The sequence below is a fragment of the Pteropus medius genome, unplaced genomic scaffold (genome assembly GCF_902729225.1).
Source record: "Pteropus medius unplaced genomic scaffold, Ma_sr-lr_union100, whole genome shotgun sequence".
In the NCBI taxonomy this organism is placed as follows: domain Eukaryota; kingdom Metazoa; phylum Chordata; class Mammalia; order Chiroptera; family Pteropodidae; genus Pteropus; species Pteropus medius.
Genome location: NW_024351729.1, coordinates 6,541,765 through 6,554,637, shown reverse-complemented (window position 1 = coordinate 6,554,637; position 12,873 = coordinate 6,541,765). Strand labels below are relative to the sequence as shown.

The 12,873-nt window shown below is 37.0% G+C and overlaps 1 protein-coding gene and 1 non-coding gene across 2 annotated transcripts; one reads left to right on the top strand and one right to left on the bottom strand.

Moving 5' to 3' along the window:
- Window positions 1-1,221: 1,221 nt before the first annotated feature.
- Window positions 1,222-1,340, bottom strand: LOC120587753 (5S ribosomal RNA). Its single transcript, XR_005649081.1, has one exon. It is a non-coding gene; the product is annotated as a 5S ribosomal RNA (ribosomal RNA).
- Window positions 1,341-5,585: 4,245 nt separating this feature from the next.
- On the top strand, window positions 5,586-9,525 carry CUNH2orf66 (chromosome unknown C2orf66 homolog). Its single transcript, XM_039844323.1, has 4 exons — window positions 5,586-5,865; window positions 6,028-6,160; window positions 7,256-7,454; window positions 8,869-9,525. Exons 1-3 carry the CDS (start codon window positions 5,783-5,785, stop codon window positions 7,433-7,435), a joined length of 396 nt encoding a protein of 131 aa, XP_039700257.1. The 5' UTR covers window positions 5,586-5,782; the 3' UTR covers window positions 7,436-7,454; window positions 8,869-9,525.
- The last annotated feature ends 3,348 nt before the right edge of the window (window positions 9,526-12,873 follow it).

The window sequence follows — 12,873 nt, the reverse complement described above, 5'->3', positions numbered from 1 at the left end:
TAGTGCTAAGGAAATGCAAGAAAATTCACAGGTGGGAGAAGCCAAACACATGTCTGATAAATAACTTGTATCCAAAATATATAAAGAACTCTCAAAACTCAACAATAAGAAAACAATTTATCTTTAACAAAGGTGCCAAAACATTCCAATGGGGAAAGAAGAGTATTTTCAATATATAGTGCTGGAATAAGTGAACACTCATGTGGGAGAAAAAAATACACCTAGACCATTCCTCACAGCATGCACAAAAATTAATTTGGAAAAAAATTAATTTGAGATGAATCATTAAATGTAAAAACTAAAGCTTCTAGAAGAATATATATGGAAGACTACTTTGTGACAAGATGGTAGGCAAAGATGCTTAGAATAAAGAAAGCAACAATTAAAAATTTGGTAAATTATACTTCAACAGAAAGACTCTACTCATCAAAACATAATTAAAATATACAGGCAAACCACAGAGAAACATTTTGACAAAGGATTTGTTTTCAGAGTACATAAAATACTTCTACAACTCAATCCTAACACCTCAAATAACCCAAATTTTAAAAAATTATTATGGTGACATTGGTTAACGGAATCCAGTAAGTTTCAAATGTACAATTTAACAGTTAGTCATATATATATTGCATTGTATGTTTACTGCCCATAGTTAGATTTATCACAACATATTTGACCCTTTTTACATCATCTACGCCCCGCCCACCCCACCCCCACCCTCTGGTAACCACTAGTCTATTGTCAATGTCCATAAGTCTCTGTCATGTTTGTTGCTTTTAGATTTATATCCCACATTTAAGTGATATCATGTGGTTTTCAACTTAGATTTTTATCTGGCTTATTTCGCTTAGCATGATTATCCCAAGAGCCATCCATGTTGTCACAAATGGCATTATTTCATCTCTTCGTATGACTAATATTCCATTGTATAAATGTACCACATCTTCTTTATCCAATCATCTATTGTAGGACACTTCAGTTGCTTCCATGTACTGGCCACCGTGAATAATGCTGCTATGAACATCAGTGTGCAAATATCTTTTTGGATATATGTTTTCAAGTCTTTGGGGTAAATATCCAGTAGAGGGATTGCTGGATCATATTCAAATAACCCAATTTTTAAAAGTGGATTTTTTTTTTTTAGGCGAGGCAGCCCTTGATTGACCTCACAGATTGCAAGGACCTTGTCTGCTTACAAACCCTTATTTTTTTTACTTTTTATGCCTACAGCACCTGGTCTTCCTAGGTGGTCTCCCATCCAAGTACTAGCCAGGCCTGACCCTGCTTAGCTTCCAAAATCAGATGGGATTGGGCTTGTTCAGGGTAGCATGGCCATAGACTAAAAATGGAATTTTTAAAAATGTAAGTCAGCAAGTAATATTTTTAGCAGAAACCTAGATTGTCCCCACGCTACTTGGGAGCCTATTATTGTTGGAGGATTAGATAAAGTCATCTCTGCCACTGAGGTTTCTTGAGGATTTTCCCAGGGCCTGACTTACAGAATGCACTTTTGAAGGGAGAAGGTAAAGGTCTGCTGTTTATTCTATTTTATTTAAAATAATTGGATAACATTTTATGCACCTAGAATACTAAAGAGCTCTCATGATACTAGGAACAAACCATAAATGTTGGGGGGGATGCTTTTGGTTTGGGGACAGGGGTTCTTTGATTTTTTTTTTTCTTTCTAGGATGAAAGCTCATTGGCTCTATTTCAGAGCTCACAATTGATGAATAACATTAAGAAAGAGAATCATTTGCCCATTATGCCCCAAATAGCCAAAGAAATGCCCATTTGAATTGTTCTCGATTTTTTCCTTCTCTGAAACTACTCTCTTTATCATACAAAATATGCACCTAGAAATTTAGGTAATATTTTTTAAATGGTGTTTCTTCCAGGTACTTAAATAATTTTATTAATGTGTTAAAATATGTGGTTCATTACAAAATTATGTGACTCATGGCTGAGGTTCTATCTAATTTAATAGTCTAAGATGGAAACTTTTCTCACTTCTCTTGTATCAAAAAGACATTTTAAAGTATAGTTTGACTCACATAAATCTTCAGGTTCATAATAGACATTTCAACTCAAATCTATTTTGCATTGTGAATTGAATGACAGAAGAAAAAGGAATAAAGAATTTAGATTTAATTCCTTCCTGAAAAAGGAATAAAGAATTTAGATCCAACTTCAGGTCTGTCCACACTGCAGTATATTCAGGAGAAGCCAACGCAGTTGTGGTTGAGTTATGGATCTTCCTCCTTCATGATTGGCCTGCCACCTTTACACTCCTTGTATTAATTTCCTGTCACTAAGGTAACAAATTACAAAAAAAAAAAAGGGTGGCTTAAAACGAGAGAAATTTATTTTCTCTCAGTTCTGGAGGTCAGAAGTCTGACCTCCAGACTTCTGACTCAAAGTGTGGGCAGGGCAACACTCCCTTTCCAGCTTCTGATAGTTACTCACATTTTTTGGCTTGTGGCCTCAACTCCAGAATAATTTAAATAGAGAGGTGTGTGTGGTTGTGAAAGTGACATATTCCTCCCAATCTCCACTGGTTTGTATGCAAAATAGAAATGCAACAAGGCTCAAATTTCAAAAGAACATTGTAAGAATCTAAGCTCAAATTTTACCTAGAGAATTATTAATTCCATAAACATTTGTGATATGCTTGCCTACTTTATGCCAAGCAGTATGCTCAGCTCTGAAGAATCAATGATAAAAAAGACAAGGTGCCAATTTCAAGAAGCTCTTCTTGTAAACAATGTGGAAGAAAATGTGTCATCCTTATTCAACAAGGTAAGAGCTATTGAAGTGATTAAATGTTTGTTTGTTTTCTCAGAAGAAGTGACATTTGAGGTGAGCTTGGAAGAACAGGGAGAATTTCTGAGGGCACACAAGGGTTCAAGAAGGCATTTCAGGCAGAAGCAACAGCAAGTTCAATGGCACGGAGGTATAAGGGTGAGCGGTGTCCACTGAAGAGGTAAAGTGGCCTCAATGGTAGGGTTGGAGCAAATGTGTCATTTGAAGACCTTTACATCCAGGTCGAGAGTTTAGACTCATGGGCATCAAGAAGCCACTAGACGCAGGTGTGGTGCTAGTACACTCTTCCCCATCAGTATAACCCTGTTTTTCTGTTGTCTCTGCTTCAGGGTCAGTTGCAAAGCCAAAGGTGTTGCCGGTCACCTCAGGTTCTCTGCTACAAAAGCAGACTGCCTGCTGAAATGCTGTTTGAAAGACCTAAGAAATGATTTAGCCTTTTACATTTTGGGAACAACGCTTTACTCCTTTAGTATGACTTTGGAGACACTAATATGGCCTGAGATGACACTGAATTGGTAACCTAGATCTCTAAACCAAGTCGAGAGAGTTCGGTTTATATCTCAGCCACTGGGCGAATCTGGATGTCCTTTGTTGTTGGTGTCATTTTTGTTGCTCTGTTTCTCAGAGCTGGCTTCAAATCAAGCATGATTATCATGATTTTTACTTTTTGTTGCCTGTATTCCATCTTAGTTGTAGGAGATATAGCTCGAAGTTGAGCAGGATTGAAAGATATGCAATCCCTCTCTTTCCCTCTCTGTCCCTCTCTGACTAGCCCAGATTATGCCATTGTGTTTTGGGAAGGCTGGTAGTAGGGAGGAAGATGGACCAAAGGAGGGACCATGGGAGAAAGGACAGCTGCTGCCAAGTCCCAGTTGATGATAAGGAATACCTAACAAAAGCAGAGGCCATGAGGTCAGGCTGGGCTTGAGAGCAAACACTCTGAAGGAAGGTGGCCACCCTGCTTAGCCTTGTCTTCCTTTACAGGTCCTGGCTTCTAGAATTGCCTCATACTCTAAGAGGCAAAACAGCTGTAACATGTTTTAAACAGAGGAAGATCTTTCCTTTTTAATATACCCCTTTAACATTTTGAAAACAAAACAGAGGATACATAGTGAATGACGAGAGAATTATAAGGGTCAACTTTAAACAATCAGATTACTAACACTGTATTGATACTGCCAAATGGGACAAATGGTCATGGGTTTTTGTTTCTTTTTTAAACCAACTTTGTCTATGAGCCTCTATCCAAATGGGAGATGAGGAGAGAGATTTAATTTTAGTGGTTTCTGGGCCTTCCCTCACCTCCAGGTTCTCACTGGATCTGGAAGATTTACGTGGCCCCAGGCTATGAGGGTGAACTTCTCTTTTACCCACCGTAGTCACTATGGTCCCCTGGCCCACAGCTCTTTGCTTCTGTTCTCTGTGTGGCAAGAGGCTTATTTCTCTTCTCGCCTCTTCTCTTTGGTGTACTTTCAAACTGAAATCTGCCCACTGCCACAAATGAGCTATGTTTTTATACAAATGGAACTAAAGTTAGAAGTTATTCATAGATAAATAGCTATGAAAATCTATTCTAATTTATTTAGTCTTTCCTAATTATAAAGTGCATTATTTATGGATTGGGCTCAACATGCTTGATGCTAGAAATGTAAGGGTGAGCATTTTCTAAGGAGCATTGTAGTGACTGCTGTAATCTAATTAACAATTTACTACTTCAACATTATTGAGTGCTTTAACTTCAAAGTCCAGGAGTTTTTTAAGGAGAGTTGATGTAATGAAATTCCAGGGTATTTATTTACTCACTTAACCACTGATGTTTAAACAGACCCAAGTCTCTCACATCAAAAACAGTGAGGACACTATTTCCTCTTTACTCTACTTCCTCTTCCAGTTACCTACTGCCTTCTCCTTCCCGGACCTCTCTCTTCAGAACTTCTAGAGAAGCTGAACTTCTCTAGAGCTTGATGTACCACCTTTCTGTCCTTTCCATCTATTCAGTTCTAATCTGACATTTAAAGAGCAATTTTATCTCTTGCAATAGAATTTCCTGTTCAAAAACTGCCATTAATTTCAAAAGCTGATATATCCAGGAGAGCTTTCTATTAGATTGGGATACTCATCATCATATGCCCAGCTGCTGTGTGTGCCTTCTCCTAAAAGGAGAAAAGGAGAAAGCCACTTTGCTGTGCGGAAGTGCCTTGTGTGTTTATAAAATCCACGTAAAAAAGTTTAGTGGTTGCTATATTTATAAGACAAATTGGTTACCCCTGAGAATGCTTGAAGATGAGATTCTCAAAGATCTTTGTGCTGATGAAAATGGAATCATTATTTTTGAACTCCCTCTGCTCACGTCAATGACTCCCACTGCAGACAAGCCAGTGGTTATAAGCAGCCATGAATCCCCTTGTGGATTGTAGGCAAGGCCAGCCCAAGCCCAACTCCTGGTAAGCTTTATTAGCCCTTAATATGTGCTTTGTTTTCATTTCACACCTTGGGGTGGGAGACAATCTTTACTTATGCTAGTGTGGTGTGCATCTGTCTCAGACATGTGTGTAAGGTTCATTTCTCAGTTTGGCTTTTTTTCTTCCTTCCTTCCTTCCTTTCTTTTCTTTTCTTTTCTTTTCTTTTTTCTTTTCTTTTCTTTTTTCTTTTCTTTTCTTTTTTTTTTTTTTTTTTTTTTTTTTTTTTTTTTTTTTTTTTTTTTTTTTTTTTTTTTCTTTTTTTTCTTTTCTTTTCTTTCTTTCTTTCTTTCTTTCTTTCTCTTTCTTTTTTTTGAGACTGCTGTCAACACTTATGAGTAATTTAAGATTGGTTTTGGGTGCTTTTTAATTTTTTGTTTAAGAATTTCATTTTCTTTGACGGTAACAAAGTGTATTTTTTCAAGACTGAAAAGGCATACTCAGACTTTGTAGGTTGTATTCATAATGACTTTGCTTATCATTGTATAATGTTCTCATCATCATGGACTCCTTTAAGCTCATCAACTGGATTTTGGAGGTCTCATTTGCAAGTGAACTTAGAAAAAAGAAGGCTACAAAATTCAGGTGAACCAATATACTATTTCTTTTTCCTTGACTCCCTTTAAAAATGTTTCTTCTTTCTCTTTTTTACTTTTGTCCTCCCATCTCTTCTATGTCTCTTCCCACCCACCACCCCGCCTGCCCCCACCGACCATCTACATTTCTCTGATCCTTCCTTTCACTCAGCTTCGTTCTCACCATGCCCACAATGTTCCTGCTGCTGTGTGCTGCTCTGGTGATACTTGGACCTGTGCATGGAGCCACACTGAGAAACAAAGAGAAATGGAAGCCACTAAACAACCCTAGAAACCGAGATCTGGTGAGAACATACACTGGGGCATGCTGGGCTGCAGGGTGAAGTTGGCACCACTCTGGATTTCTGCACAATGCACTCCACTAGAGCACAGTGCACAGGGGCTCCCAAGGGCTGAGAAGATTCCCCGGGAGGACCAGGTGAGAGTTTTGCTCGCCTAGTAGCTGGCATCCTATTGTTTCTCTGGCCAATTTACATTTGTTTCTGTACAGAGAAACAAATTTATATTTAGAAATGATCTTGTATACACACAGCACATTACATTTGTAAATGATCTTATACACATTGACTTTACAGCCTCGATTTCTAATACACAAAATCAAGAGCGTAACAGAATTGCTTTTTGCACAGTTTAGATTGAACTGATAATAAAACAGATTCTCAGATAACCAACACTTGCAAAGCTCAACTGCAAAAACTGAAAGATGACCTGCCTTCTTATCAATTTACCAGGCACTATTTTCAACATAAAATTATCTAAGAAATACAATATGAGCTATGTATAAAAATGCTCTTTTAAAAAATATGCCAAGTACAATAAACATGCTGACATTACTATTTCAAAATACAGTTTTCCTAAAGAAAATGATGTGAAATATAACAATATAGGGTAAAAACAAATAGCCCTTTGCACAGCTTCTGTGTATTCATTTCCTGAAGGGAAGCTGAAAAACACATGTCTGAAAAGAAACTATTTCAGAAGACAACGACTGGAATCTTATTTTCAGTCAGAGTGGAGGCACCAACTCTCATCACTGTGTAGTTCAATTTACTCTCTGACGTTGCTACTCAGAGGTGGTTTACAATGAACTCTCTGTGGTGCTGTTAAATAGTTGATATTCCTCTCTCTATTTCCACCAAGAATGGTGAATAATCTTGCTTAGGGTTGAAATGTTGGAAAGAAGCCAAGTGGAGGACAGAGCAGGGGGAGGGGAAGGAGTAGCCAAAGCTGTCCTTCTGTTTCCCAGTTTTCCACCTGTTGCCTCCTAGATAAGCCCTAAAGTCAATCCAGGGGAAAAAAAGAGAGGGGGGAAAATATCCATTTTTGAGTATTTTTGGTGTTTAATTTATATATGGCAATTGAATATTTTCTTTCTTCAGTTTTTCAGAACCCTTCAGGCGTATTTTAAGGGAAGAGGTCTTGATCTTAAAAAGTTTCCAAGTACTTTCTCCATGAACGAGAATCCCAGACCTCTCTCTTTCCAATCAGAATTTATTGCCTCTGCATTTGCAGATTATGAAGAACAGAAAAACTCCTTTCCCAATTACTTCAAAGGCTGAATGTTTCTTCTGAGAGCAGGTAAAAGTTATCCCTTTATTCCCAGGATCTGTCCAAACATACAACTCAGTCATAAAGAGATTTTGAAAATATTATTTGTAAAATGATGTTATTTTCTCATAGAAATAAGTGCTTACATCAGAAGATGCATATCACTGGTAATATTTGGATTTGGTTTAGATATTTCTTGGTCTGGTTTTAAAAAGAAATGACATTTATAATTTTTTTAATCATAGTTTTCTGGGAAGAGATATATTAAAATAGAATTATCACTCTTAATAAGATTATTAAATATAATAGAATACCACATACTTTTATCTATACCCTTTTTTTCCAGACCAGGTCATATAGCTAAGTTATATGGAAAATCATATATAAAAAGATATGTCAAATTGTGCAGTTGAATGAAGTAGGAAGTGAAGTTAAAATAACAGTTCTTTTTAGGAAAAAATAATAAGCATATATTTGAGCTTGAACTTCCTCACCTACAGGGAAAAAAAAAGGTAAAATATTAGTAAAAATGAAATTTTTCATAGGAAAAATAGTATAAATTTATTTATACTTAAGATTTGAGTTTTATTATTACTTTAGCATTCCTAGCAAATATATGCCCACCCTTAAAAAAAACAGGTATTAATGGTGCATTCCAGAAAAATACATTATGATTCTAGTCTATTAGCTTTTTGTTCAGCCAAATAATAAAGGGAACTGAATCATAATTAAAATGTACTCCCATTCTTCCACAAGAGTAGGAATGAAATTGCGAGGAAGCATACCACTGTTGCACTTTATTGTGCATGCGAAAGGATTTTGATCAGTTCTTTTAAATGTGATTTTTTAAAAATAATGATGTTATTCTAAAAAGAAAATACAACTTATCATGTGGCATATTCACTTGAAAACTGTCCTACAATGAGAACATAAAATAGAGAAACAGAAGATATTCATAAAGTGTTCCCTCGACTACCTTTCACACTTAAACTTTAGGCAATCAGACACTAAAACAGAAAATAGTTATGGATACACTGTACCTGCTTTAGTCTGAGACAGTCTTGCAGACAATTTGCTTGCAAGCCTTAGTTTCTTCATCTATAAATTGCAGATACTAATCTCTAACTCATAAAAAGTATCAGAGAAAATATCAAATATATATTTTCATGTGAGCATGGAACGAGATAATGTTTGAAGGCAGGAAACAGAGAAAGCACCCAGTTGTTGGTGGTGAAATATAATGGGAATTATTCAACTTTGTGAAATAAGCAAAGCTTCTGATTTGGAGAATATTTCATAATTACAAGCTCTCTTTTCCTAAAATAACTGATTAGAAAATGAAGACAAAAAGAGTTTTTGTTGAAATATGTTGATATTTGAGTCTTTGTGTTAACTGTACAGTCTTCATTTCCTATGTCATTATAACATTTTCTTGTTCTTTCAGGTGTCTGGCTACTTTAAAACTACAGATGAAGACTCTTACTAGAAAAACTAAATCATGGTCATGGTAAACTTCCCCTCCTCCACTTTTGTCAATTCGCAATGATTTTATTCTACATTTCTAGACTTACATATAAATAGATTGACTCTTGAGACATAGGCGACTTATGTACTTATTTTTGGTGTTTTTTCCATTCTATAACCATAAATATCAATGTAGAGCACCGTACATATCTGCAAGAGTTACAAAAACACCATGAAGTCAAAAGAAAGGATGATCTTCTCAATTACATGTTTCTTTTAAGTTTGTCTTATACGTATTTGCCTTTTACCAATCAATATTTTTATTTGAAAAGGATACTGTTCTTTTTTACTTTAGTTCAAAATTTGCCTTTTTCATAGAAAGAAGATGCATTCTCACTTTAAACATATGCTATTGGAAGACTGCAGTCTTAATTTCATATAAAGGAAGATAAGTGATAAATATACACAATTAAGTTGAAATAGAAAGCAAAGAAACATGAGATTCTAGGAGTTGCTGGAGTCCCTGGAAGATGCTCTCTGCCACTATATTCAGAGATGGACATTGTGCTACACCAAGTATCCAAGCCAGGCCTCAGCTCTGGCTCTCCCATGCACAACCTCCTCAAGAAGGGAGAGGAGAAACCAACCTTCTCCCTTCCCTCCTCACTTGGGCTGAAATATTCTCATTTGGAATAACTGCTCTTCCTATAGTTTTATGGAGAGCTGCATCATTTTCTTTGTGATTCCTGCAAAAGAAATATTGTCCTAGAAGCAAACATCTGTGTTCTAATAACACTGGTCTGTACATTCCAAATTAGTTTTCTGTGACTTTTTTTTGAGGATGGTAGAAACTGAATATCAAGAATAACATATTTTTTGCAAGAACAGATTCTGTGTCTGGTTTAGTATGTTCTCTTGTAATTAATTGTACATGTGTCAGTTTTCCCTGGAGGGTCGTGAGGTCTTTGTAAGCCATTTTTATTTTTCCAGCACCTAACACAATGCCTAGTATGTAGCAAGTGTTCAATAAATAATTGTTAAATTGAAGTAAATGCATGCTATTCTGCTATTATTCACACAGTAGTGGAAGTTGATTCTAGTTAATGTCAAGAATTTTTTTTACCATTGAAAATACATGTTATTATTGATGATCTATTTCTCATAAAAATATTGCCTATTCAGATAAATGATAGAGTGGTAGGGAGTATTTCACCACTGTTCAGTTCTGCTCAAGAACCAGTGACTGGTTTTCCTTTTCTCTCTACTGCTCCGTGCTCTAGGTGTCAAGACCTCCACAAAAGGAATGCTTATCAGTTTCAGGGCCTTTGAAAAGAAGGGGCATCCACACAGACTTTTAGCTATGAGATTGCAAAGTCTCAGGGCAAGGTCATGCTTCTGGAGATTTTTCACAATTGGAAGGTAGCTATCTCCACACTGACTAGAGTTTCTTAATGGTGATGCTATTGGCAGTTGGGAAAGGACAAGTCTTCCCTGTTGTGTGACAATTTAGCATACCTTGTCCCCAGACACTATATGTTACTAGTTTCTTGCTCTTTTATTCTGACAACCAAAACTTCCCTACGCACATATCTAAAAGCCCATTGGGGAAATGATTTTGTTTATGGCTGAGAACCATTGATAAGAAAAGAGTAGAAGTATAGTGTTTCCTTCAATGGAAATAAATGTTCTGCAGGCGATCTAGGCTCTCGAGGGGTCCATGGTCACTTCTCTGTATAGGCCTCTGACAGCCTTGTGGATTAAAAAAAAAGTGGAGAAGGCTCTATGGAAAATAACCTCACAGAGGTTTCTGGTCACAAATTCCCAACTGGTCAGGTTATGGTGAATAGTCACGCCCCAGGCTTATAACTTCTTTAGTAAAAGGTTCATCTTTGCCTTAAGCAAGCCCTGTCTATTGTTTCTGTGCATCGAAGTTAACACATCTTTGAAAGAAACCAGTAACAAACCCTCACAAGAGCACAGAATCCTGTTAACTATCCTGTGATCCACTCTCCTCTTTGCCTTTTCCCACCTCCATGTAATCTTCTTTATGCTCCCTCCTAATTCCAAATGCATAAAAGAAGCTGCAAAACTGTTTTTCTCTAGAGCATTTGAGATCTTGCTCCCCTGAACATGTGATCAGTTTGGCTTATAATAAACTCATAAAAATTCTCTCCAGATTTGGACATTTCTTACATCAACAGCCTCTCAATACTGACTCTTTGATGAGTACCCCATTCCCCATCCCCAGGACATGTTCTATTGTCTCCTATCCCAGATCAATGCTGGCAAAGAACTGTTAAAGGTATGAGGTTTTACCCTACTTGCAAGCTACATGCTGTCTGCTACAGTTTCACCGATCCTGGCAGACACATGAGACTCTTGGGTCTGAAGCAACAGACTTGGTTACTCATGGTGCAACAGGCAGCACCAGTTTTAACATTCACCTTTGTTCACCTTATCTCTCAAGTATCATGGGGCTAGGTGGAGCTGGGTCAGAGTGTATGCTGTGTACAAGTGGGTTTGTGCCACAGCTGAAGAATCCTGAACTTAGGAAACTCACTCTTAAAGAGGCTTACTAACAAACAAGCTCAACTTTTGCCCCACAGAGAAACATTATCTTTATTATACTTGCCAGAAAACAAATATGCCCTCTGCCCCAGAGGGAGACAATATCTCATCTTTCAAAACTCTTTGTTCTACAGACATCCTTGAAAAGATAGCCCAGAATGAAAGCCGTCATAAGCTTTTATAGAAAAGTGGGAGAACCATGGAAAAATTATCTCCCCAGAAGGGTCACACTCCATTCTAGCTCCTTTGCTTAATAAGGAGAAAGGATGGAGTCATCTTTTTCTTCTGTATTCTTAATTCTATTGTCAGGACACAAATTCAATGTTCTACTTTCTTAAGACATTCAATTTTGATTCTCAAAAATGAGTCTGAAAGTCTAAAAAGTTTCTTCTTGCTATTTTCGTTACTGCTATAACAATTTCACTTCATCTCAAGGTAATGTGGATGCCTCTGACTCACCAGGGGACAAATCACGTACAGGAAAGTAGAGAAAAGAAAAACAGAATGATTACAATTTCAAGTTATGTTGCTGCATTCTGACCTGTAAAGAATAAAGGTGTTCCATAGCAGAGAAACTATCTTTCCACCTCTTGCTTCCTGCTCTCTATTCTCCACAACGTGAATCTATATCTTCATCTATAAAGAGGCACAAATGGCCAGATAATAGGCTCCCTGTAACTCGTCTCTAACCTTAGTTGCATATTGAACTGTATTCCCCACACCTCAACTCCTTTGACCATTCCTAAGGCACTTTCAATTCCATCCAATTTAAGTCATAAATGTGTTTTGAACACAGATTACTAGGCCATAGAGAGTTCACAAAGATGCATCAGGTAGTGCTGTTCTCAAGATGTTGACAGCGCGTGTCTCTAGAGAAGGACAGCAGAGAAATAGTTATAATACAAGGTAAAATACAAACTACAGGAGCATGTAGGAGGTGAAGAATAGTTCCATGGAAGGGAAGCAGTATATCATATTAATTCCAAACATGGGATTTGGAGACAGATAGACCAGGGTTCAAATCCTGTCTCTACTACTAATTGGATGTGGATCCTTGCAATTAGAAATAACAACATCCATTTTTAAGAATTATTTGAGACATATATGCAATATGCATAAGACCGGGCTCATAGTAAAAGGGCAACAGTGTATGGTAATCATATGAAGCATTTGACTGTTAAGAAGAGAAGAAAACTTGGGTGGGAGTTAGAGGTGGGACATCAAGTCCAGATAAACTTATTGACAGACTAAGAAGGAGCCCGAGGAAAGGGTGTTTGAGGATTTGTGGAAGAAGGGAAAAGTGATGATGCTATTGATTGGAGATGAGATTTAGACCATAAATTGGGGGAAGACTTTAGCTTTCTGTCGTAGGTGAAATTGGTTCAATTAAAAAAAAAATTACTACAGCCAAAACCAA